Source organism: Vitis riparia, chromosome 4, assembly GCF_004353265.1.
Source record: "Vitis riparia cultivar Riparia Gloire de Montpellier isolate 1030 chromosome 4, EGFV_Vit.rip_1.0, whole genome shotgun sequence".
Lineage (NCBI taxonomy): Eukaryota > Viridiplantae > Streptophyta > Magnoliopsida > Vitales > Vitaceae > Vitis > Vitis riparia.
This window is the reverse complement of record NC_048434.1, coordinates 6071470-6099384: the sequence shown is the minus strand read 5'-3', so window position 1 is coordinate 6099384 and position 27915 is coordinate 6071470. Positions and strand designations below refer to the sequence as shown.

Sequence of the window (27915 nt, the reverse complement as noted above, 5' to 3'; positions counted from 1 at the left end):
AGCATTAGTGCTTGTTGAATTATGAATGTGAAAAATGTATGCAAATGCTAAATTAGTATAAAACATATAGGGTGGAAGCATTCTAATCAAGTAAAATTGTATATAATTTTTTCACATTTAATAGATCATCGTTACCATGGTCCGACAGATGGTTTTTGTATGAAAGTTGAAATAATTTTTACGAGTAATTTTTCATGTATATCTCGTGTTTTATATGATTGAGTATGTATCGATTTTAATGGCTAATCAAAACGATACAATTGAACCATATTAATTAATTTGAAATATAACTAAAAGTTATTAATTTAAGATATTTTATTCGCACATCAAATTTTAAGTAATGCCTATTCCCCCATAACCTCACATTTTCCCATTTATGGCGCAAACTCTTTTCATTTCTAATCTTATTTTAGTTTTCAATTATTTTCTTTACGGATTCAAAATTAAAAAGAAGGCTCCAGGAGTACTCAGACCCGATCATACTCATTAGAGTGCCAAACACATTTTAAGTTCAGAGCGGCAACGCAAATCAGTGACCATGTCGTCTGTAAAGATACTAGAAGAATCTTCATCTGCGAATCCTCTTGTGCTTCGACTTCAACAAATTCTAACCTCATGTTCCAGAGTAATCCTCCCTCATTTTTCTACGATTCCCGTTTGGTTCCCAAGAAAATGTAACAAGTTCACCAAGTTAAAAAATTTCAGTCGGTAACCAAATCAAGGGCAACGTCAACAATCTTATTTTGTCTCTCTTTTTTCCCTCTTTTGTTTGGCAGTCAATCGAAACTGGAGATCTCCATAAATCTGGAAGCTCAGTGTCGGAGCTCGTGAACTACCTTGATTCGATTTCTGATGCTGCTTTATCTGATACGAGCAATGAAGAATCGAGAAACAATGCGCTCGAAGTTCTCTCGGAGATTCACCTGTATATATGCCAGCCCTTGTTGGACCAGGTTTGTTTTATTTGAGTCTGTCTTGTGTCGAGTATCGTTTTGGTTTGTTGCTGAGTTTGTGAATTCTACTGTGTTCATCTGAAGGCGGTTGTGGATGCTCTTTCTTTTGAGTTGCCTAAGGCGGTTGCTAAGTTTGCATGCGTCTCTGGCAAATGTCTGGAGATTGTTGAGAGTATTGTCAATCAGTTTGTAGCGACTTGTAGCCCTCGGGATTTGATTCCGATTTTCTGCGAGGTATGTTTGGTGAAGTCTATATGATCATTACTCATTTTGTTGCATACAAGAGTTTAAATGAGTCATAATATATATTTAGCCCCTGAAAGAACAAATTTTTAAAGAATTTATGACTAGTAAAGCCTGTTTCTGCTTTAATATTTGTACTTTAATACAACCTCAAAGGTCAAAATGGTAGAGCAAACATCTAATTATGTCTCAACAGGTCATGAGCAACCTTTCCATATAACAACAACAATATATGGCCTGCTAATTGGAGATGATAAGAGCCAAAACTTTCTATGAAGTACCCTCAATTAAAAGAGTGAACTCCATCTTCAGGACAAATCTACTCAGGGCCAATCACAATTTTGAAATGGACACAGTGAATACGTTAGCATAAAAGTGCCTGTTAAACTTGTAGAGATCTCCAAGAAAATATCATTCATGACGATTGACTATGTGTGAAAAATGCATAATTTGAGTGTTTGAGAAGTGTTTTAAAAGAAGGCTTGCCTTATAAAAGCGTCTTTTCCAATTCACCAATTTCTTTTCTTCCTTTTTTTTAATCTCCTTATGTTTCTCAGGCAGTTAGCTTGGGCTTGAAATGATTCAACCAGATTCCTTTGGGGTAGTGGGTTTTTGGAGAGGAAAATGCAGTTGTTTAATTGGTCTAATATGTGCTCTAAAAAATGGATGGTTGGGTGCTGGAAGTCTGTTGATACTCAATAAGGCTTTGTTTGGTAAGTCTTTATGGAGATTTTCCCTGGAAAGGGATAGGTTATTGAGGAAATTTTTTCCAAGTTATGGGAAGGAAAAGGGTGGTTTGTGCTGAAGGGATGGGAAGAAGTCCTATAGGACATGCCTTGGGAAAGCTATCAGAAAAGGTTGGGATGTTTTCCCTCACCAAACCCTTTTTTTTTCAATGGGCATTGATTCCAAAAATGCTGGTTTCCAGACACTGTTTTGAAGACTTTTTGCTGGACCTTTTTCAGTATTACTGCCAACAAAAATGGTCAAGTGTCTGATTATCGCTAGACAGGGTGGTGGGTGTCACTGGAGTTGGTAGGGGCCACTGGATCCCATGATTCCTGAAAAGATTCCTTGATTGGTACCTGGAGTTGATGTTATTATTTTGTGGTCTGTGTTGAGAGAAAAGATGGGCTGGTTTGGAGAATCTCTAAGTTAGGGTGTCTCTTAGTAAAGGCTGTTTGCAAGTCGTGGCATTTAGGAGCCTTCTGCATGTTTCAAGTTAGGGAGGTATGAGGTATTTCTGCTCCCCCTAAGGTTGGTTTCCTTGTTTTCAGAGCAGCTTGGGTAAAATTCTAAAAATCTACTAACTTATGATAACAGGTTGAATTGTGGTGAATTGATATTGCAAATGCAAATAAAATCTGAAATCATCTAATATTATCTTCCATTGTGGGGGTATTCTTAATTTCTATTATTTATGTTTTGCCTTGCTTAGAGTGCTTTGGTCTCTGCTTGCTCTATTAGGATAACATGCTTATTTGGAATGGCCCTTCGTTGGCAAGGGTAGAAGCAGGTTTGGGGGGATGGCACCTTTGTGCCTATTCTGTTTCATTTGGAAAGAGTGCAGGTGATGGTATTTTAAGGGGTTGGAGTGGTTTGAGTTGGTTTTGAAGAAATTATTTTTAAAGTTTTTGTTTTGGTGATTGAGGGGCCTTGAGAGGGTGAAAACTTATTAATGCTAGTTTTATTGATAACTTGGGTGGGGGTTAGGGCTTATCTTGTGGCTTTTGCCTTTTGCACATTTTGTTTTTTGGTGCTCCACGTATATTTCCTATGTGCCTGGGTTGCATCCCCCCTTTTTTTGGCATCTATTAATATATTGCTTATTTGCCCATTACAAATGGCTATTTATTCAAGTAGTCATTAAGAAGTGAATTTTGGTTGTATTGATAGAAGATGACAATTCCCTGGATTGTTATTTCTAATGCCATGTTTCATCATTGTTGCGTGCTAATTGTGACACTTATAAAATCCTGATGGTTTATGACAGTTGCAGGATGGTGTCTTTTGCTTATTTTACCACTTTGTTTGTTCTTAGTCTTCTGTTTCCTTGTTCTAATGCTTCACTGACATTTCCAATAATTGGATCAGGCATTAGATGTTCCAAGTGGGATGTCCAAGGCACCTAGTTATTATGCTCCTTTTCTAAGTGGGCTATCAAAAGGTAAACACCACCAATAACTAATGGATAAGTTTCCTTACAAGAGAAAAACGTCTACTATTATATGATTATTCTTGTTCAGAAGTATATACTTTTAATCGATTATAGACAAATTCTTTTTCCAGTTTTTTGATTGCATTTGATCCATTTTTTTTTTTTTTTTAAATTTATGCACATGTTGTCATATACATTACTTTCTCACACACTAGCCATTCATGGCATAGTTCTTGTGGAGTGTATGGAAGTGTGACCATTTCCTACTGTATTGAAAATGAGTAAAAAAAATTAGAATATGGTCTCACACACTACAAATGTTATTATTTTTTCTTTATACTCAATTTCTTCGATTAGGGGGTTCGGTAGGAGGAAAAGAGCAGGGCCCCTTTGGGGGAGGAGTTGTAATGGAGCCTGGGCCTTTGAGTGTTATTCAGATAGATGGACCACCAATAGAGAAGGTGGAGTTTAGCGAAAGGATTACTTGTAGCGTCGAAATTGACGGTCTGGTTGAGGAGGTCCCTTCTGAGGGCTCATTTGGTAAACTATTGGCCTTAGTAGGCTTGTGGGAATGCCAGATGAAGGTTTTGAGAGCGAAATTTTGGTTCTTATGCAGAGATTGGAGTCTAAGAAGAAGGGTAAAAGCTCTCATCTTGGAAAAAAGAAAGTTTTAGCCTCGAAGTTTAGATTTGAGAGAGAATTACGCAAGCTTCAATGTTCTATCAATTATGATTCAACTACAGGGACAGGAAAAAGGAGTAGGAGTGCTTCGGGGAATTTTGCTGGCTTTGTTAATGAATATTAGAATCCTTTCTTGGAATGTAAGGGGTTTAAATGATATGGATAAGTAGAAAATGGTGAGAGGTCTTATCAGATCTTAGAAGGTGGACCTGGTTTGTTTGTGGGAGACTGAGGTTCAACATATGTTGGAATTGTTAGTGAGAAAGCTGGGTGTAGGCAGATTCTTGAATTGGGAAAGTGTGGATTCAAGAGGTTAATCTGAGAGAATTTTAGTTTTTTGGGGTAGCAGAGTTTTGGAGCTTCTGGACATGGAAATGGGCATGCATTCTCTCTCTTGTCAGTTTAAGAATTGTGATGACAATTTCATTTGGCTTTTTTTGGTGTGTATGGGTTGGTTGGTAGTGCTGATAGGGAGGAGTTGTGGGTAGAACTTAGGGACATCAAGGGGTTGTAGAGTGATCCATGGTGCATTGGTGGGGATTTTAATGTGGTTAGATTTCCTAGAGAAAAGAGAAATTGCTAAAGAATCTCCTTAGCAATGAGGTGTTTCTCGGAGATCATTGAAGAGTTCTATATGAGGGATTTATCTCTAGCAGGGGGGTGCTATACTTGGTATGGTGGCCCAAATAATAGATCCTCGTTTAGGCTAGATCTTTTCTTGGTCTCAAAAGAGTGGGATTCAAAGTTGTTGCCCAAACCCACTTCCGATTATGCTCCTATTCTTTTGGATAGAAGTGGGATTAGAAGTGGTAAAACTCCATTTCGGTTTGAGAACATGTGGCTGAGAGTGGAAGGGTTCAAAGATTTGGTTAGGAGATGGTGGACAGGCTACACTTTTAGTGGCTCATTTGGCCACATCTTACTCCGCAAGCTAAAAGTGTTGAAGCAGGATCTTAAAACATGGAACAAAGAGGTGATTGGGAATGTTTCCTCAAACAAAGAGGTTGTCCTCTCTCAAATTATTTATTGGGATGCCAAAGAAAGAGATGGGTCTTTCCTTGAAGAGTTAGAGGCTAGAAGAAGGGCTGTGGAGGATATCAGTAAGTGGGCAAGGATGGAATAGACTTCATGGAGGTAGAAATCAAGACAATTGCGGTTGAAAGAAGGTGATAAAAACTTTTGGTTTTTTCACAAGATGGCTAATGCCCAGAGAAGAAGGAATTTTTTGGCTACTATCAAAGTGAATGGAAGAAGGTTGAAAAGGAAGATGAGGTAAAGGAGGAGGTGGTTAATGCTTTCCAAAGAGTTTTGTCAAAAACTGATGATTAGAGGCCAAACATCAATAGACTGCCTTTTTTGGTTCTGGACAGTGAAAAAGCCAGGGCCTTGGAGAATCCTTTTTCAGAAGAAGAGGTTCTTGTAGCCCTTTCCAGTTTGTGTGGGGATAAGGCTTTGGGTCCAGATAAGTTCTCCTTTGACCTTTTGGCAATTTTGTTAGGACATTGTAAAGATTGAAGTGATGGGTTTCTTTGCTGATTTTCATCATTTAGGTCTTTTTGAGAGAAGCCTTAATGCCACTTTTATTGTGTTCATTCCTAAGAAAGGGGGTGCAGAGAATTTGAGGGGCTTTTGCCCTATTAGTTCGATGGGGAGCCTTTATAAACTTCTAGCTAAAGTTTTGGTTAATAGGTTAAAAAGAGTGGTTGGGAGAATAGTTTCAAACACCTAACATGCTTTTGTGGAGAATAGTTTCCCTTTAGGAGCTTCTTTCAATTCCGTTCAAGCTTGGGATGTATTGGAAGAAAGCTTTCAGAAAAGACTTGTTTTGTGGAAGAGACAATACTTGTCAAAATGAGGGAGATTGACTTTATTAAAGAGCATTTTATCTAACCTGCCAATATATTTCATGTTTTTATTTGTGATCCCTTATAAGGCGAGTCTTAGATTTGAGAAGATCCAAAGGGACCTCCTTTGGGAAGGACGAGAGCTCTAAAGAAGGCCTCATCTTGTAAGTTGGTCAATTGTTGGCTTGGATAAAAAGGAAGGGGTCTAGGTGTTAGAAAGTTATTTTTTCTAAATAAGGCCCTTCTTGGGAGGTGGTATTGGAGATTTGCTTTTAAGAATGATTCTTTTTGGAAATAGGTGGTTATAGGGAAGTATAGGGAGGAAGAGGGGGTTGGTGTTCTAGAACTTCGGTATGGGTGGAAGGGGTTCAATAACAAGATTGGTTTTAGGGTGGGAAATGGTAAGAAGGTGAGGTTTTGGAAAGATATGTGGTGTGGGGAGGAACCCTTAGCTATGACTTCTCCAGAGTTGTTTTCAATAGCCACTAATAAAGAAGCTTGGGTAGATCAGATGTGGAAGCAAGTTGGGGAAGCGGGTTGTTGAAATCCAGTGTTCACAAGACAGATAAATGATTGGGAATTAAGTGAGGTGGAAGGGTTGCTTAGAAGGTTGCAAGGGTAAGTGATTAGTGGAGGAGTAGAGGATGCTATGGTTTGACAGTTGTCAAAGGGAGACATTTTTTTAGTCAAATCTTTCTACTTCTCTTTAGCAGGTTATTACTCTAAAGGTTTCCCCCCAAGCATGGTATGGAATCTTTGGGTGCTGATGAGAGTCAGATTCTTTGCCTGGGATGCAGTTTGGGGAAAAATTCTAACTCAAGCATCAACTAAAAAGGAGGGGTTGAAGTCTTCCAAACAGATGTCATTTGTATAAGGGTGAAGAGGAGCCAACAAACCATATTCTCCTTCACTGTTCTAAGGCAATCATGTTGTGGCACCTTATTTTTGCTATTTTTGATGTACAGTGGGCAATGCCTTTCTCAATCAAGGATTCCCTCATTAGTTGGCGGGGTGGCTTTGTTGGCAATGCCTTTCTCCTTTGTGCTTATTTTGAATCTTGTGGAAGGAGAGAAACCGAAGAGCCTTTCAAGACTTTGAACTAATAGACCACGCTATTTTACGCTCTTTTATGTATATGTTTTTGGAGTGGGTTATTATACATTTAGGGTCTAGTTCTTTGCCCATTTTTTACTTCATAGATTGGTTGGGTTGTAAGTGAATTGAGGGTGTTGTTTCTTATTTATCCCTTTTTTTTTTGGCGTTGTATACATCGTGTATACTTTAGGCACTTTTCTTGGCGCTTTCAGTATAATTGCTTTACTTATCAAAAAAAAAAAAAAGGAAAAATGTTGAGAGCCAATTTGCTTGGGTTTTGACATCTTTTGATTAGTTTTAAGAGGTAGATTTAGAACTAATGGTAGGGTCACGATGTAATTGTGCCATAAATGTGTAGCAACATTTCTATAAGGATTTGCTTTGAAAGAAAAATGGAGGTTTGAAGAGGGTTTTTTTGAGGGGGTGGAATGGTTTGGTGTTTGAAAAGGAGTGATTGCCATTAGCTGTCTATAGCCACCTTGCCATAAATAAAGAGATGGTTCTCAATTTCCAAATAACGAGGTTGCAATGAAGTTCAGGTTCTAAGAAAGAGAGGGAGAAAAAAAGTTACTAAGGATAAATAGTGAGATTTTGTAAGTTGATTTTCCTACCACAAATCTTTCAAAAAACGAATTCACTCCCTGTCGTCTACCACAAAACGGGGTGTATGGAGAAAGATCTTGGAAAACCTGTGTAATGGCTTGCTAAGTACAATGGTTGTCTGACCAAAATGTTGGCGTCTCATCGATTAGAATATGTCTTATAAATACTTGAAATAATCTGATGCCAAAGGGTGGAACTTTCCTTAGGGAACCTCCATAGCCACTTCCTCAATAGAGCATGATTCCTTAGAGTAGTCTTCCCAAACCTCATACCTCCAAACTCCTTTAGCCTACACACTATGTCCCAATTGATTAGATGATCTTTTTTATCCTCTCTAGCCTTTGACCAAAGAAAATCCCTTTGCAATTTCTCAATCTTTGAAGCTACTGATGTTGGAATCTTGAAAAGAGATAAAAAAATAGTTAGGAATGTGTGACAAGTAAGACTGAATTAGAGTTATTCTTTCCCTAATAACAAAAAAACTTTTTTCCACCCATCCAGTCTCCTTGAGATTTGATCAACCATTGGATCCCAAAAGCCGTTTGCCAATAGATTCCCTCCTAAAGGAAGACCTAAATAAGATAAAGTCCAATCTAAAACTTTACAATCAAGCATTGAAGCCAATATAGAGACCTAATCCTGACTTGTATTGATACCAGAGATAGTGCTCTTGTCTAAATTAATCCTAAGCCTTGAAATTTGCCTATAAAACAAATGGATTAGCTTGAGGTTTTGCAGGTCTTTTGTAGAGGCTCTAGAAAAAAAAAATGGTGTTAGATGCAAATTGTAAAAGAGATACTCTAGTTCTAGTATTGCCCACTGAAGCCCTCTAATAAACCACTAGCTCAAGATGGTTAATTGATTCACAAATTATGCCTATCATGCAAATTTAAGGGGTGATCATCCTATATTCTTGTCACCTTGTATCATTTTGGATGTTTTAATTTGACTAGAATATCCAAGGAAAAAGGCTTGATCTATGAGAACTTCCTAAGTACAAGTATTTATTTAAAAGAAATCTATGGAAACAACATTCACCAGGGTCAAAAGAGATAGGAAGCTATTTCATCAACTTTCGATTTTATGATAATTCAATCAAATAATGTAGAGATTATTGTATATGGTGTTGGAATCAAGGATGAATATGAAGACCTTTGAGGTTTGCTGGAGAAGAATCTCCACCATAAATATTACCGATATTTGATTTTATTTCAGCTACTGATGTTGGGAGAAAAAGGAAAGCAAACTCAGAAAGGCACTTTTTCTAAAAGACTATAGTGTACTAGTACTTGCTTGTTGAGAATGGATCTATAGGTTATTGGGTGCTTGATCTTAGTTTTAGTCATGCTGACCAGTGAATTTTGCATGATGCATAATCTACAGTATGTGGAGATTGCTCTTCATTTGTAGGTCCTTTTGGCCCTGGCTACCCATTAATATGATTGTGGCACTATGAGATGTGTGTGTGTGTAGTGTAAAAATTCATTAGATAGAAACAAGGCCATGGGCGGTGCACCCGAGAGTTGTACAATGGCGACTCAAGGCTGAAAAGCTACAAATTCAAAGAGCTTGTATCTACAAAGTTTATAAAGGACAGTCTAGTACAAGAAAGCAAACAGCAAGGCAAATGGAAGAGAGATAGCAAAGCAACATCTTCAAGTACAGAAATGGATAGTTCCTTATAACAAAGAGCAGAACAATAACATCTTTCTTATTTCTTGCTTTCTTCCTTTCTGTTCATTTTTTTTTCCCAGCACATGCCACAAGCTTTTTTTTTTACCATAAAAGGAGTTATTTCTCAAACTCCAATTTTTGGACATGTGAACTTAGATTTTCATACAGTTATGGTGTTTGTTAGATACTTAATTTGAATGTATAAAAGAGGCTAAAGCTACATACTCACCTGTGGAGTGCTGATATGTCGCTGTTATATGTTTTTTCTTGGTTTTCAGTATTTCTTTCCATTCCAAGACGTCATTTTGAGCAAGTAAAAGAAGCAGTCCCTGTTATCCTTAGTGTTTTGAAGGCCATGACTTCAAAGTTAGATGATGAAGACACAAATTCTGAGGATTTGTTTGCCAGAGCCATCAGCATTGCCAATTCTATACAAACAGTTTGTGGAAAGTTGGTCCGTGACACTTTAACAAAATATTGTTTTTGCTTTATTAGGCTACTTTTGAGCCTTTACCAAATCCCTTTAATCTAACTTTGTATTCTTATGAACAGGCGGGCAGGCTAAATGAAAAACTCCGTGCTCTACTTGGCTTGTTTGTCTTGCAAATCATGGTTGACACTTCTCAATGTTCAATTGCTGTTCCTGTTATATTGTTTTGTTTTCCAATTCTATTGCTACCTCAGTTCCATTCAGACTATTTATATGAATTATTTCCAGCTTTTGATCTTTTTTACTGTTCTTTGTTCTTTTTTTGGCGATTCTGCATTTTTCTGCTCATTTTGTTCCATATTTTCCCTTGACATGCAGTCTCTTCTCTGTATGAGGGAGAAAGTTTCAAGCTGTCTTACCTTGGTGTTACAACTATCCCACTTCCTTCCATATTGTGGCTTATCCTATCTTGGTTTACTAATTGGATGTGATGTTGACACAATTATTGATATTGTTCTTAAAGGTAAATTCACACAATTGAAAAAATTCTTAATCATCCTTTGTCACAAGTAAGGTTGACAAGTTGAAAGGATTACTTCCTATTTTTTTATTCATTTTCCAGAATGCACAGAGGATGGTGATGATTATCTAAGTTGTTTTCCCTATGTCAAGCATGGAGCATCTCTTGCAGGTTTTGCTCTGGCTATACAGATTTTCTCTGTTGCAAATTTTTCCTTCCATGGCCATACAGATTTTCTCTGTTGCAATGACTTGCTCCATTTCTCTGTTGTTGAACTGATGCAGTGATTTGTGGCCATATGTCAAACACGGTCGCTCAATCAGCTGAGGAGGATTTGACTGTCCTTAAGGATGCTCTTCAAAGTAACCAGACTAAAAGATGGCAGGCAGTGGGCATGTTAAAGCACATATTTTCCTCTGCCAATCTGCCATGGGAGTTAAAGAAACATACCATCAACTTCTTGCTTTGGATTATGGATGGGAATCTATCTGAAAAATGTAATGATGAAGTTTCAGACTGCTCATCTTATGTGCCTGGTCTTTTTGCTTCTTTGCAGGTAGTTTCTTGCTATATTTTGGTATATATATCATATTTTATTTATTTGCTCTCCAAAATTTAAGAGAAACAATTTTCAGGCTATTGAGATGGTCATTATGTACACATCAGATTCAGTGCTAAGGAGGAATGCTTTTAATTCTTTCAAAAAGGTGAGTGTTTTATGTTGCTGTTTGTTGAATCTTCTTCTTCTTCTTCTTCTTTTTTTTTTCTCTTTCTCCTTCTTTCTTATTTTTTATTTTATTTTCTTTATTTCTTTCTTTCTTTATTTTTTTTGTGATGAGAAACAACAGATTTATTGCATACAAAGAAAGATTAGAAGACCTATTAAGATTTTTATATAAAAACTGATCAAAACATAAAAATATGCCTATACCACTCCAAAGGGAAGCAATAACAATCTCCACATCTTATAAGAAGAATCCAGAAATGCACTATACAATTCAGGGGGGTTGAAAGTTCCCTACAAGCACTGCTACATGTTCCTGTTCCACAAACCTGCTGGTGACCAATCATCTACCAATTATTATGCCCCTTTCATCAATTTTGTAGCAATTAGTTCTTGTTGGGAATTGTCCCAAATTCCTAATTAGGAAAGATTCTTTTTTGTAAAAAATATTGTATAAAATATTTTCTAAGTTGATATATTATTGTAATATTAGATTTCCTTATAGAATAAGGAAAATTGTTGGAAATATCCCTATAAATATTTTAGGTCATGAGGAGAAAAAGTTATGAGATGGAGATGAGTTTGTAAAGACTATACGAGATGAATAAAGATGTGAGGAAGAACGGGAGATACTCAATGGACCAAGGGGGCTCGTGATAGGGTATGGATACAAGGAGTGGGGAAACATGAGATGTTTCGTGAACCCCGTAGTTGTATTTGGTTCTCTTCTCTGTAAAATTCTCTATTGCATAGTGGAAAGATTATTTCTCATTCGTGGATGTAGGCATGGTTGGCCGAACTACGTTAAAATCTCATATACCATTTGTGTTGATTATTTTATCTTTGTGTTCTTGATTAATGATGTTTGCATCAAAACTTCCACCGACATAACAAACTGGTATCAGAGCTTGGGTTGAAGATTTTTGGAAGAGTAAAAATCACACAGAGCACACAAGATGAAAACAAAAGGAATTTTCAATGAAGGTGGAGTCGAGTGCTCTCTTGTGGTGATATGATACAAAAAAGTTTGTGTCATGGAGAGTTTGAAGATTGACTTCACAAAATTTGGTTCAAGGTGGAGATTGTTGGGAATTGTTCCAAATTTCTAATTAGTAAAGATTCTTTTTTGTAAAGAATATTGTATGAAATATTTCCCAAGTTAATATATCATTGTAATATTAGATTTCCTTATACAATAAGGAAAGTTGTTGGAAATATCCCTATAAATATTCTAGGTCATGAAGGGAAAAAGTAATGAGATGGAGATGGGCCTGTAAAAACTATACGAGGTGGATAGAAATGCGACGAAGAACGGGAGGTACCTAGTGGAGTGAGAGGGCTTGTGGTAGGGTATGGATACGAAGAGTGGGGAAACATGAGATGTTTCAGGAACCCAATAGTTGTATCTGGTTATATCCTTTGTAATGTTCTAATTCTGTATTTTGTAATATTCTCTATTTCATAGTGAAATGATTCTCTCTCATCCATGGGCGTAGGCATGGTTGACTGAACCAAGTTAAAACCTTGTGTGCTGTTTGTGTTGATTATTTTATCTTTGAGTTCTTGATTAACGATGTTTGCATCAAAGCTTCCACTGACATAACAATTCTTTTTACAGAACATATGTGGATCCAATCATGATCTTATAATAATAAGAAGGGATATTTCTTGATCGATCTAGTTGGTGCACAATGTCATAGGGCAGTTTAATATGTTATCATGTTTCTGCTCCATACATGCATTGCCAAATCTTGCTATAGTTTTTGTATTTCCAGAATTGAGAGCCTTCATATCTCTGGCATTTTTCTACGAGCCAACCAAAAATTGTTTTTAACTATATGACTAGATCACAATTGGTATTGGAGGCATAAGATTGGTGAATATCACCTTTCTTTTAACAAAAATACAGTGTATTATTAGAGAACCAAAAGACAAAGAAATACAATGGAGGATGAGGAAACCTTCCAAAAGAAAGGGAAAAGGTGCAACAGAAAATAAAAAATAGTCTCACAGCAAACCACTCACATGCGGAGTACAGATGATCTCTGAACAGCTGTAATCTAGATGCTGCCCTCTTGTATAAAAAATCTAACTTCTGGTTGGCCAATCTGGGTGTCATCTGAACCTCAAGGACTATACTCCTTAAGGAGCAAATGTTGATCAACAGCATCGAGTTAGCTGACCTCCAAGGACCTGAATGTTTCTGTCTAATCTTATTATTAATAATCATGGAGTCACTTTCAAAATATGAGAGAAACCATGAACTATAGTAGTTTTCATTCACTAGTTATTGATTAATTTTGACCAGGCCACCATTTATTGACTTGGGAGATCTGGGGACCAATTTAAGCCTTCTACTATGGTAGGTTTTGTTAAGTTTAACAGTTTGATTGCTAGTGGTTGTGGTTCTGATTTGGAATCCTAGTGGAACTGTAATTGTTGATTGGAAAAATTGCCTTCCATATACTTGGGCTTACCCCTGGCTATTCCTTTTAGATGGATGGTGATTTGGGACAAACTAAAGAAAGGTTTAGGAGAAAGCTTGACTGTGGGACAGACAATTTTTATCCAAGACGGTAGGCTTTCTTTGATTAAAAGCTCCTAGTCTGTTTTACCATTTATGTTGTGTCTATGTTCTTGGTACCTTGGTAACAACTAACAAGGATCAGGTTAGAGAAAATACAGTAAGATTTCATTTTGTCTGTATTTTTTTTTTTTAATTATTATTATTGTTTTTAACTTTTTTGGGTGTGGGGTAATCTGGAGAGAAAAAAACACTTGGTAAGGTAATCTAAAGTTAAAGGGGAGGTTTGGAGATTAGAAGCCTTTCTATGTTTAGTAAGGCTTTATTAGAGTAATGGCTCTGAAGATTTGCAATAGAGTGAGATAACTTGTGGAGGATAGTTATTCAAAGTAAATTAAGGGGAGGGAGGAAGAAGGGAGGGGGTTGTCCAGGTTTTTAGGTTGGGCCTCTAAGAATGGAAGGAAGGACATAAGGTTAGGTTGTGGAAAGCAATCGGGAGAGGATGGGAAGCATTCAAGTCAAATATGTGCATCATAGTAGGAGATGGTCATTATACAAAATTCAGTTTATGTGTGTTATGGGGAGTGGTCTTTGAAGGACTCTTCTTTTGGTTTTGTTTGACCTTGCCCTGCATAAATATGCTTCTGTGGGAGACCTTGGGGAGGGGAGGTTATTATTGGTTATAGACTTACAGTTGCTCTTGTTGGTACACATCCAGAGCAGGGGGGGCTTCCAGTCCTTGGGACAGAGATGTTTTGCCATCTGAAAAAGTGTTTAACACCTTAGCAGACTTCAATAGGTTTTTAGGTATGTGGTCGAGGGTTTCAAAGAGGAAATTTGGTCCCTGTTGAGGAAAATGGAAGCAAAAATTGGTGGTAGGACCCCAATCCAAGGGAGAAAGAAGAAAAAAACCTTCCACCTCTTGGTTTGAGAGGGAGTTACAAGGACTGAACTGCTCAGTTATTTATGAGGCTCTTCTAGAGTGGCTAGGAGGGATGGAAAAAATAATTGGGCTTCATTCTGGTGGACTGATGAAGTTAAAAACTCTTTCTTGAAATGTGAGAGGGACCAATGATAATGAGAAAAGAAAATTGAACAAGTCTGTGCTAAGGTTGTATAGGCCTGATCTGGTTTGTCTTTTAGAAACAAAGGTGCGAGAGATGTCAGTACAAACGGTTAGAAGTTTGGGGGTTGGTAGGGTTTTGGAATGGGGAGCGGTGGAAGCCCAAGCCGCATTTGGTGGTATTTTGTTTTTTTGGGACAATAGGGTTTTTGAGTTGTTGGATATGTAGTGCGAAGGTTTCTCCATCACTTGCCAATTCAGAAATTGTGAGGATGGCTTTGTCTGGATGTTTACTAGGGTGTATGGGCTTGCTTGAGTGGGGAGAAAGAGGATTTATGGGAAGAGTTGGGAGCAATCAGAGGCCTATGGGAAGACCCATGGTGTTTAGGTGGGGACTTTAATTTTGCCAGATTTCCTGCGGAGAGATGGAACTTCTAAGACTTTCTGTTGAAATGCGACATTTTTCGTATTTTATCAAGGAGTGTTGTTTGAGGAAGTTTCCTCTTTATGGAGATCTGTTTACGTGGTATGGTGGGCTGAATTCTCAGTCTTCCTTGAGGCTTGACCATTTTTCGGTTTCGGAAAAGTGGGAGGATCACTTTTCTGGTTTTTCTCAGTTTGTACTTCCCAAGCCTCTCTCAAACCATTGTCCCGTTGTTCTTAAGGGTGGTGGGATAAAAAGAAGCAAAGCACCCTTCAGGTTTGAGAATATGTGGATTAAGGCTGATGGCTTTAAAGATCTCATTAGATCTTAGTGGACAGGTTGTGTTGTCATTGGCCATAGCAACCATTGCCTTGCAATGAAACTAAAGGCCCTTAAAAAGGATCTTAAGGTGTGGAATAAAGATGTTTTTGGTAATATTTCTATTCACAAGGCAGAGGCTTTTTCTTTAATTAGCTTTTGGGATGCTTGAGAGAGTTTCGCCTCTCTTGGTTAAGGAGGCAGAGGCTAGAAGGATGGCCTTGGAGGATTATAAAAAGTGGGCTTTAATGGAAGAAACCTCCTAGAGAAAAAAATCAAGGGAAACTTGGTTAAAGGAGGGTGATAGGAACACTAAGTTTTTCCACAAAATGGCCAATGCTCGTAGTGGAAGAAATTTGTTAACTAAAGTGAGAGTTAATGGTGCTACTTCAATGGCGGTTGACAAGATTAAGGACGGGGTGTGCTAAGCTTTTCGAGATCTTCTTTCTAAAACAAGAGATTGAAGATTGAGCATCAGGGGCTTGTGTTTTGAAGTGCTAGGGAGTGACAGTTCTACGAGCTTAGAGGAGCCTTTTTCAAAAAGGGAAGTTTTTTATGCTTTCTTTAGTCTTAGCAAGGACAAGGCTCTAAGACCAAATGGTTTTACCATGGCTTTTTGGTAGTTTTGTTGGGACTTTGTCAAGCCTGAGATCTTGGGTTTTTTTAGGGAGTTTTTCTTTCATGGGACTTTCCAAAGATGCTTAAACACCCTTTCTTGGTGTTGATCCCTAAAAAGGGTGGGGTAGAAAATTTAAGAGACTTTAGACCCATTAGTCTTGTAAGGGGGGGGGGGCTAGCCAAAGTTCTAGCCAATAGGTTCAAGAAAGTGGTAAGAAAGGTGGTTTCAGATTTTCAACATGCTTTCATACAAAGCAGACAAGTTCTAGATGCTTAAACACCCCTTTCTTGGTGTTGATCCCTAAAAAGGGTGGGGTAGAAAATTTAAGAGACTTTAGACCCATTAGTCTTGTTAGGTGGGGGCTAGCCAATAGGTTCAAGAAAGTGGTAAGAAAGGTGGTTTCATATTTTCAACATGCTTTCATATAGAGCAGACAAATTCTAGATGCAGTTCTTATTGCTCGTGAAGCCATTGACTCAAGATTAAAGAGCAACTTGTTTGGGATTTTCCTCAAAATGGATGTTGAGAAGGCTTATGACCATGTCAATCGGGATTTCTTATTGGCGGTCATGGGGTTTAGACAAAGGTGGATAAGATAGATAAAATAGTGTATTTCCATGACAAGCTTTTCTATTCTTAGTAATAGCACACTTTCCTATTTCTTTCAAAATTCAAGGGGTATGATTCTTAGTAAATGGTGATATGATTCTCTTTTTGTCTAGCATCTTCAGCAGTACCATGAAATTTGTAAACACAAAAGCCTCAGTGGGAAGGAAATCAATTCCTACAAAAAGAAGTTAGAATTAACAATGGTTTTTGCAATTGACATTTTACTGGTCATGAAGGAATGCTCAAAATTGTTTATTGAACAAAAACAAACAATTTCATTTATCTAAAAGATAAATACAAGAAGGATGAGCAACCCTTCAAGGATGTACAAAACAGGGTTTTAAGGCAACCAAGTATCAAGCCCATAGGAAATAACCCAACCTTACAAATAAAAACCAAGGTACAAAGGATAGAAACATAACACACTCAAGGGAGGAGAAAGTCTCCAATAGAGGAGGCCAAATGCTTAGCTTTTTGTTTGGCTAATTGATCTTAGACTTGCTTGTCTCAACGGGGAACCCAGGCGAGGGAGTAACCTAGCTCATTGACACATCTATGATCTTGCTCATCCAATTGTCAAACTTCCATAAACCTCTTTCTTTATTAATCACTCAAGATATAATAGCAGCTGAATCACCATCTATAGTTAGGATGGAAAGGCCTAAAGCTATAGACTACAACAAACCCTCCAATAGTGCCAATATCTCTGCCTCAATAGCCAACCCCACTCTACTTTGCTTAGAGAAGACTCTCAACACAATATTGGAGTGATCTCCAATCACGCCTCCGATACCCATTTGAACAAGATTACCTAAACAATATCCATCAAAGTTTTACTTAACTGAACCTATTTGGTGCAACGAAAGGTTTGTTTGGAAACAAAACAAAAAAACACTCAAGAACAAACACAAAGATCACAACAGGATCTAAAAATTAGGGAATAATTCTGAAAAATATATTGAACTCCTCTCTAACAATTACAATAAGCCTTTAAATAATGTTTGTAATGCAAAAATAAATGAAATAACTGAAATAGGAAACTTAAAATAGGAAACTAATGATGAACCTAAAATAGAAACTAATAATGTAGGAAATAGAAACTAACCTAGAATAGAAACTAATGATGTAGGAAACTAATGATGAACTTAAAATATAAACTAATAATGTAAGAAACTAAAAATAGAAACTAATGATTGTGTGCTGCATCACTATTAGATGGGGAGAACAACCAATCAACGGTTTCTTCATCGACTTGTTTGAGAAACAAACACTTTTCTAGTCCATCATTAAAAGAAACAAAGGGATATCTACACAAGGCTTGGTGACTGAAACCAAAGGGAAGAGTAAAAGTAAATCAAATCCTAATGACATCCATAGATTTTTGCCTGTCCTAAAAAATCCTTGCATTCCTTATCAACAAGATAAAACCATGTTAGGATAAAACAACCACTTGTCAAAGAATCTTCCCTTTTGGAAGGCTTCCAAAGTCCTTAAAGGAGATTCCCGTCATTTCTACTATGCCTCTAGGAGGGACCAGTTCAAGATTGGATAAACTAAACAAAGCATTTTTTGCTAAAGAATTATTGCAATGGTAAAATGAAGAAAGGATGATTGATTGGTTCACCACTCTTTGTACACATAATGCAATTATCGGGACTGAGAGCTTTGTAAAGCCTCCTCAATTGAAGCATGTCGTTGGTATTAACACTCTTATTATCCACAAACTAAGCAAAGGCCTTAACCTTTGGTGGAGCTTTTGAGTTCTAAATTGAACTAGTAGGAGCAAAAGAGGTCAAGATAGAAGATGGAGGAGCAACTGAGAGAACTTTGTAAAAATAGTTGACATTGCAAAGTCTTAAGGATGTCAATGACCAAACCCTTTCATTTATAAAGGAAGAAGATATGTATGCATGACCCACGGAAGAGGGGAGGCTAGTTAATTCCTCTACCTCTAAATCAGAAGGTTTTGACAAAATTGAAATTCCAAGAAGGACTAGTTGAAGACTAATTTACAGTAGAGAAGATAAGCATATTCCTTGCCCTTATGACTCAGAACAGATATAGAAATTGAAGCTTGAGAGGATTCTTGGCAGCCTAGTATCCTTGGTAGCTAAGTCTTGAATAGAGTCCTTACTCACATTAATACTTGGCAATGAGTTTTTTCCTAGATTAATCTTTAAGCCTGATATGCGACCAAAAGCCATAATGATCTACTTAAGGTTTTGTAACTCCTCATGGTTAGCACTTGAGAAAAAAAAATATCATATGCAAATTGAAGAAGGGACACCCTTTTCTTATACTTCCCTACCAAAAAGCCTCTATCTTCAACTCTTATAAATATCTTACTCAAAATATCTATAGCAATAGTGAAGAGAAAAAAGGAGAAAGGGTTCCCTGTCTTAAGCCTCTAGATGCTTTAACCCAACCTTTGGCACCCCATTCACTAGAAAGACAAAACTTATAGAAGATAGACATCCATGAATCCATGACCTCTACTTTGGATTGAAACCTTTCCTCTCCAGAGCAGGATCCAAAAAGTCCCATTTCACATGGTCATAAACCTTTCTAAAATCTATTTGGAAGACGATTTTTGCGGGTCTTCTTTCATCTACCACTTTGTTTGCTATTGGAATGGTGTCTAGGATTTGTCTGCCTTCTACAAAAGTGCCTTGAGACCAATAGATAGTCTCATGCGAAACCTTATGAAGGTGGTAAGACAGCAATTTGGCAGTGACCTGATAGAGACTATTAGTCAAACTTATGGGCCTAAAATCAGCAATTGTGGAAATTTGATTTCTCTTTGGGACTGAAGCAATAAAAGTAGCACTAGTACTCTTATTAATCGCAATGGAGAGAAGAAAGGAATTCTTGTCGGAAAGATACCTTATTCCAAGGCCTTATTGTTTTTTTAGGGAGGATGTGATCTGACAAGGGATTTTGGAGATTTACTTTATTTGTGGTTTTGAACTACAATGTGATGACAATGACCATTGCCATCTTTGGATGCTTAGTGTATTGTTCTGACTTGGGTTGTGGCAGTGGCTTTTAGAGTGGGTTAGCATTTTGCTTGAACAGTTCTTGGGAGAATGGGGTTTGAATGAAAATGATGAAGCCATCAGTCTTGGGTTGAAACGGACAAGAATTAGGGGGAGCATGGAAGGGAGGGAGAGGGGGAGAGGGGAGGGGAAGAGAGAGTGGGTGATGTGTTTATGCATGTTTTAAGGAGTTGATGGTTCTTATGGTTGTTAGTGGTTTGTTGGTAGAGATGGTTGGAAGTGATCTTGATGTTAGTGCTAGTGAATTTTTTGGTGGAACAATGATTATAGTGATGAAATAATTGATGATGGTGGTACTAGTTGTGGTTTAGTGGAAATGAAGATGGGTGGTTAATTATGATGCAAGGCATGATGAGGACAGTAGATGCGGTGTTTAAGACGGCTGCCTTTTTTATGGGGTTTTGTGATGGTTCTTTATTGAACAAGGTTAACCAAATGGATAGGGAGATATTTGAGCTCGAGTTAGAGCAAAAAAGGCTGAGTTTGAGGTCAAGGGAATGCCTTTTTATTCTTTTTAAGTTTATTGATTAGTTGAGTTGTAGGTGGAGTTCTTCTCTTGTTTTCCATCTTGCATTTTGGTTTTTCTTCCTTTGTTTGAGGGGCTTTTGTATTCTGTGCAATTGAGTTGCGTCCTCTCACTTTTTGTGCCATCTGGGAGATACATTACTTACAGTTTGTTTGTGTGCACATATGTATGTATATATGTATAAGTTTCCTACCTATGTTATTGATGTATATGTCTGTTTACCTCATGATGCCAGGTACTTGCCGATATTCCAACCTCTCCACGGTTTGACATTTTAAAAGCGTTGATTGCAAATAGCAATTCTTCTTCCATGGTAAACTGTTTCAAGACAGTTTATGTCATTTATCCATATTGTTATTTGTCTAATTTTAAAGTCAATTCAATCATCTGAAGTAGTTGTTGCAATTTTGTAGACTGCAATTCTTGTAGATTGTGTTAGAGAGGAAATGCGTATGGAAAATTGCCAAAGAATTTCTGTAGGACATGATGAATTCTTGCAAGCTGAAAAATCCTGCCAAAGATCATTGTTTTGGAGTGCAGATGTTCTCGAATTGGTGGAATTGATTTTGAGACCTCCTAAGGGAGGACCCCCAGCCCTTCCTGAGGATAGCGATGCGGTATTTCTTTCATCTGCTTTGTAATTTCTTATAATTCATTGAACTTTCTTGCTGGATTTACTTCATTTTTGCATGTTTGTGCTTGTATTTTGTTATTTTTATCTTTATTTATTTATTTATTGGTATTAAGTTTTGAAATACCTAAGATTGTAATGAACTCAGTGCCTCTGTTTGAGACTGATCTATTGGACACTTTTCCCTATCAGCCATTGGTGAACGCTAGTGCTAATGCTTGCTGGATTCATTTGCACATATTCCTTCTTGTCATAGAAGCTAAATTTTAAAAACAAATACTTCTTGACTATTTTATGGTTTGAGGTTCTTCTGCATACATAAAAAATTAAAACAAAATAAAAGAATATGTTTGACATATTTAATTTACTCCAATTACTTTCTTCACTTATTTGTTCTCTAAGGCTCTTCCACATGCATAAGAAATTAAAAATAAATAAATAAAAGAATGTGTTTTATATAGTCAATTCATGAGCACATGTATAGTTGATTAGCCATGTTCCTGTGTCTAGATTTTGGGGAGTTGTTGTGTCTGATGCCTTGTCTCCATTTCAGAACATGCATTCATGACCATGTCCACAATATTTGTACTTTATATGCAACCTCACAGTATTGGTATTTTCTCTCTTTTATCTTTGGCTTTAAAAATAACATGTGATAATGAATAATTATAGTTTCTGTGTGTGTCTTGATCAAATCTTTTATTTCGGTAACATTTTTCATTCATATTCTTCAGGTTCTATCTGCTCTTAACCTTTACAGATTTGTATTGATAACAGAGTCAACAGGTAAAAACATCTTTACTGATTTCTGGAAGTTGAGAAAGAAAATGCTTTTGTTACTATTGCCCTTAATGTGCTTTGCTGCTTGTGTTCTAGTGCTTTTTTTTAGCAGCTTTTTCTTGCATCCACGTTCGGATAAGTAGTATAGCCTTTGTGTTTATGAGAAAAGCACATGTACTAAAACTGTTTATTATGATGAAAGTGAATGATATAGGACCATTGAATTTGGTTCCAGAACATTTTGTTCATATAAGCTAATGTCCTAATCTTTAACCTAGGGAAAAGCTCTCCTTTGGTCAAAATAGTTTTGGCAAAACACCATTTTGGGTTTTCAATCAAATTTTTTATGAGCTTGGGAAGTGCTATCCTAATCTATGTAAGGTCATATATTTCTTTTTGATAGGCAACCAAAAAGATGTATTGAATGGAGCCATTCAAAAACAACCAAATAGAAAAAAGGCTAAAGAAAAATCAACCAAAAACCACTATCGACAGTTTGAGTTATCAATGAAATCTAACAAAGAAACATATTCCTTCCCCAACAAGGATCTAGAAAATTCCTTGAGAGACATAGAAAAGATTTCTTTCAGCTTTTGGTCAGAGAGCTCTTCCCATTGAAGATCCTTTGGTTTCTTTCACGCTGCACACCAGAACAAGCAAAGAGAAGCCATACTCCACATCCTCCTCCTTCTTTTGTCCATACCCTTTACCTTCCAACCCAAAAAGATCTCTTTCACAGAATCTGGAAACACCCACTTCAACTCAAAAATGGCTAAAAACATGTCCCACAACTTTCTGGTTGAGTCACAATGGATGAGGATGTGGTTTGCTAGCATCTGTTGGTAATTCACCATCTTCATCTGGTTGAGGACATCAATGGTTAAGATCTTTCCCCACTTAGCATCCCAAGGAAAAGAACTTGTTTTCATAGGGGCACAAGTGCCCCAAATTTCTTTGGTAGGGGACAGGACCTAATTCTCATCATGTAAGGAGTTGTAGACTGAAAAGTCCCCTTCTCCTCACTCCAAAGTAAACTGATTCACTCAGCTATACATCCATAGGATCTGGAAACACCCACTTCAACTCAAAAATTGCTAAATACATGTCCCACAACTTTCTGGTTGAGTCACAATGGATGAGGATGTGCTTAGCTAGCATCTATTGGTCATTGACCATTTTCTTCTCATGAGGACATCAATGGTTAGGATCTTTCCCCACTTAGCCTCCCAAGCAAAAAAACTTGTTCTCATAAGGGCACAAGTGCCCCAAATTTCTTTGGTAGGGAATGATGCCTAATTCTCATCATAAAAGAAGTTATAGAAAGATTTCACCAGAAAAGTCCCCTTCTTCTCTGCACCCCAAAGTAAACCATTCTCTCTTGCTTCTTGCACTCTCACTTTGTGGATGAGCTCCGTAAATTGTATCACAACTCCCACCTCCCAATCTTGAACATGTCTTTTGAAAAGAAGGGATAAGGTGCCTTCTTCCTCCCTTGCCATCCACAAGTTGGCTACTATTGCATTCCTATTGGACGCAATCTTGAACAACTTAGGGAACACCTCTTTCAGGACACTCACCCCTAGAATGTGATTTTGAGGTTATTCCCAACCAAAATTGGGCTTCTGAGGCTGAATTCCTCCCATCCTGTTCTAATTACCTTGCCCCTTCCTCCTTCCTCCCTCCTCTCCATATTTTCTGTGGATTGGCTTCCTCATGTTATTATATTGAAGGAGGCATATTTCCACAATCATTAGCCTAACAAGGCTTTATTAAGAACATCCAACTTTCTAAATCCCAATCCTCTATTCCCCTTATCTTTACAAATTGTTCTCCAATTCACTAGGTGCAATTTTCTCTCCTTAGAATGACTCCCCCATAAGAAATCTTTATGATTTATCTAACTTGCTGCTCACTTTCCTAGGCATCAGAAAAAGGGACATGAAATATATGGGAAGGCTTGTGAGAGTACTCTTTATCAGGGGGTCACTTCTCCTCCTTTCGATGAGTATTATTTCTTCCAAGGGGCTCATCTTCTTTTGAATGTCTCCTCAATTGAATCCCACACTGCATAAGACATATGAGATGCTCCCAAAGGCAACCCAAGATAGATGGATGAGTGGCTCTAAACCTTACAACCAAACAAAGAGGCCAAAATGTCAAAATCTTCTACTTCACCAATCGGAATTATCTTGCTCTTTTGGAAGTTAATTTTCACACTAACACAGGCTCAGAAAATAGTGGGACCCATTTTCAATATTTCTGCTACTCGACATTGGCCTTAGAAAAAACAAGGTATCATCTACGAACAATAGGTAAGAGACTTCCATCCTTGCTTCCTCTTTACCTTCAATCGTAAAGCCACTCAAAAACTTTCTTGACTGCCTTAAAGATTATGCAGCTCAAAGCCTTCATAACTAGAGCAAAAAGATAAGGGGATTGAGGGTCTCCTAGCCTTAAACCACAATCTATATTAGGTCATATTGCCTGTGAGTTTTAGGAAAAATGTAAGATCATAATGCCTGCTATTTGGCTATGTACATCTTGGGCTCGTGTCTGTATTGGGCCATGGGTCCTCTATAGCTGCCTCCATGTTGCATAGCTTTAGAATATTTGAGATCTAACTTTGTAAGCTTATTGTCACTTGATTTCATTTCATCCTATTATCAAAAAGTCAAGTGAATTTGAACTAATGGATAACCTTTGTATTGCATGACAAAAAGAAATGAAAGAAAAAGGCAAATAGAATTTTATAGGCTTGCTGAGTTCTTAATGGCATTTGATAAGGCTGCAATGCTTTTTAAGTAGGATTTATAGAAGATAATTATAGGGGTTGGTTCACTATTACTTATTGGTTAAGTTTTCAATCTTCCTATCTTTTATTCCTGTTTGTTCTATAAATCTAGTTGAGAAAATAAAGGTTAATCTTAATAGAGAAAACACCTAAGGAAGGGGGGTGGGGAGAGGGGGTGGTGAATTGGGTTTTAAATTTTTTTTTTTTCAAACATAATAAATTCAAGCAAAGGAAGCACAAAAATAAAAAGATAAGATGAGAAGAAGCAAGCTCAGATTTTATAGTGGTTCGGCAACCCTTGCCTACGTCCACTCTCAAACTCCTAACCGAGTGAGGGTTCCACTATACTTGAAGCTTCAATCAAACTTCCAACACTTTTACACTTGGATTCCAACTCCAATGGGCTCTTACACAATCCCTTCAAGTCTTTGCTCACTTGAAGCTTTTAACACTCAAATAATAAGCTTAAATCTCTCAACCTAGCTCAACTAGGGTTCAAATACAACTCAAATGTTAGGATGAATCACAAAGGTGCACTAAGGAATGTGTAAATGGAGATTTAATGCACCAAGGAACGAATGAGAGCTTTAAGGCAAGAACAAGTAGGTAGACAAATAAATGCCGGTGTTATCTTACTCATAAATAAAGTGGAGCTCTCAATTTATAGGTTTCTAACCTCAGGAGCTAAAAATGCCAAAAAGTAGCCTCGACCGGTCGAGCTGGGGGTCGACCGGTTGACTAGTCGTTGGGCAATAAATGTGTGGTAGGTGACTGTTAGTTCTCGATCGAACTTCGACCAAACCTTGACTGGGAAGGCATAGCCCTTAATCGGGAATGCAAGGTTATTGGAAGAGAGAAGATTTTTTGCATCTCTCGACCGGACCTCGACTAGGAAGGTATAATCGATCGACCAGTACCCTAGCCAGTTGAGTCGATAAGCTGGTGTCTCGATCGGTTAACCATTTTTGGCCCAAAAACCTATATTTTTATGTTTTTTTCTCTTCTAACTCTTAGACAAGGTCTTTAGGTAAACTAATATGCCAATTTTGAAATGATTTGCCTAAGGTTCTCATTAGATAAAACTTGGTTTTGATGTAAATGTAACTTTAATGCATAAATTGAGTTTTTAAAGATACATGAAAAGATATGAAAATCCTAAGTGCACTCATGCATTCATATTACATATGTTTCCTATGATTAAAGGTCTTCCAATTGTCTTGATCTTGCATCCATTGGGTTCTTTGATGAATTTCCAAACTAACATCTAAAATTCTTTATAATTCAAACAAATTAGCAACTTAATCATGATTTATTATCATCAAAATGCGATTAGGAGAACCCTTGGGCTAACACTAGTGTTTATTGGTGTAGTTTTATTATCTCAAGCTTTAATCTTTCTATTTATCGTCAATTTGAGTGGGTGGATTGGGTCTCATAGGAGAATTATCCTGTTTGTGCATTTGTATGTTATTCGATGCCCAAATTATACCGCTTAAGCTTATATAAGGACAATAAGTTTTTAAAGAGACTTAAAAGGCATTTACACATCTTTATTGGAATTGTGTTGCTGTATTATAGAGAGTTCTTGTCAACTTGTACAAACTCGTATATAGAAGCTTATATAATTGTAAAGAACCATCAAGGGTTCTAGAGAGTTCCTATGGTGCCTATAAGTAGATGATGACCTCATTTGGCCAAGCTACCTAACATTTGAGCTTCTAAGCCTTGTAAAGCATTCTTGTCTGGTATAAGCTTTCATTATTCCAAACTCTCTTAGTGTCGCTTTCCATTTTTAGGCCTTGTTGAGCATTCTTATCTAATATAAGTTTTTATTCTTTCAAACTCTATGAGTGTTGCTTCCTTGTTCATCTCTAGCTTGAAGGTTGACTTAGTAACTTAAGCATCTTGAGTTGTCTAAGTAATACACGATTGCTTAGGAAATACCTTAGCATGTGACAAGTAGCTACCAATGTTTTAAAACCTGATCCAGCTCTGAATCTCATAAAATGGTGGGTGGACAAGACCAGTTCAATTGGTCAAACCAAACCATCCCAAGAGGCTATACCAGACTGCGTTTTAAGTTTTAAAATATTTGGTTTGCAGTTTAAAAAACACTATTCTAGAGTTAATTTTTTACTTAATGATCAAATTAGTTTGTGAAGAATGTATGCATGTGTTAATTTTAGTAGTCAAAGGTCGGGTCATTTAGAGAGAAAATGAAGAGTATTTACTTCTTTTTAACTAGTAATAGATGAAAAAAAATGCTATCTTACTGATGTGAATACTGAAACTTTGGATTTTTTTACCCTAAAATGAACTACAAAAATTAAAGTTAGGTTTGTTGGGTGCTGCCTGTGTTCTGATTATGGTGATAAATGAAATAGGGAAAACCAATTGCACAGGGGTGTTATCCAAGAACAATTTACACAAGGCATACAACGAATGGCTTCTACCTCTTCGAACTTTGGTAACAGGCATTGAGGCTGAAAACAAGAATGATTATGACCAACTTGTGGTTGACATGGTATGTGCCCTCAATCCTGTTGAATTAGTCTTGTATCGTTGTATTGAGCTTGTCGAAGAAAAATTGAAACAATAGGCATCTCATGCCTGAGCCGTTTGTGGGAAATCCCCATGGAAATTTTACAGTGGATGAACATATAGTTCTCGAGCATGAATACCTTTTGCTTAGCTGTTGGACATGTTATGAGTATTGATTCTCTCATAATGAGATCTGGAGTTCGCAAATACTGATCCTTCAATAAGAGCAGCCAGCCTCTCCCAATTGCCCATGATTGAAGTTTGTCATTTGTAGAGTCTAGACTTTTACCATGTAAAAGGTTTTCCATTCATAACCATAAATGTCAAGGGTTTGTTTGAAAATCATTTTCAAATTCAAAAGCATATTTGACTAATTTTGGATTAAAAATGGATTTTTTTGAAAATGAGGAGATTTTTTAGACCAATTTTCAGATGTATTTCTTATGAGAAACATGGAAAATTGGTCAGAAACTTTTGGGTGATATCTATGAAAAAGATGAGAAAGTTGTTTCTCATGTATGAAGGGAAAAAGTCTTTTGTGCATCCTCTGTATTTTTGCTCACAAACCACCTTCATATGCACTGTATTTTTGAAAGCAGCGCCACGGCCCAAACTGCCTAAAACGCGAGTCAACATTTATCACAGAGATATGTCTGATTCTCGCGCCCAAATGGGAAAAAGTTGGGAGTGTTAAACACATCGAAAAAGCCCGAATCTGCTTTCGGCTTTCTTTACCGCGTGAAATTATGCATAAAGATCCACACCCAAGCTCTCTTTTCACACTGGATCGACGAAGCACCCTATGTTCCAAGTGGGGACAAGAGCAGACCCTTTTCCTGCAGCTTCAACATTGATTTTCTTTCTATTCATATTCTCTGGAATTAGGTTCATACCGTGATATATTTTGCTAAATCCGAAAGCATGCCATTGTCAAAATGACCGTTTTGGACAAGAAAAAACACGAGAGATGCACTGTATGGGCATGTTTTGAAAATTATGTTGAAAAAAGCCTTGTCATTGCCATGCGAGTGCCACGTGTTATTTTATTATTTTTAAAGAAATTAAATTTAAATCATTTTTTGAAAAAGAAAAGCATCGAAAAATTGTA

General features: G+C 37.2%; 1 protein-coding gene across 2 annotated transcripts; it reads left to right on the top strand.

Moving 5' to 3' along the window:
- The first annotated feature begins 431 nt into the window (after positions 1-431).
- On the top strand, positions 432-27152 carry LOC117912014 (aberrant root formation protein 4). Of its 2 annotated transcripts, XM_034826425.1 has the most exons (14): positions 433-625; positions 777-953; positions 1038-1187; positions 3291-3363; positions 9530-9705; positions 9804-9863; positions 10060-10204; positions 10304-10372; positions 10486-10757; positions 10837-10908; positions 20300-20377; positions 20478-20681; positions 21430-21481; positions 26651-27152. In XM_034826425.1, exons 1-14 carry the CDS (start codon positions 539-541, stop codon positions 26863-26865), a joined length of 1830 nt encoding a protein of 609 aa, XP_034682316.1. In that variant the 5' UTR covers positions 433-538; the 3' UTR covers positions 26866-27152. The 2 variants fall into 2 exon arrangements, with proteins under 2 accessions (XP_034682317.1, XP_034682316.1); XM_034826426.1 differs by lacking the exons at positions 21430-21481; positions 26651-27152 and adding an exon at positions 21249-21353 and having other exon boundaries at positions 432-625.
- Positions 27153-27915: the final 763 nt, after the last annotated feature.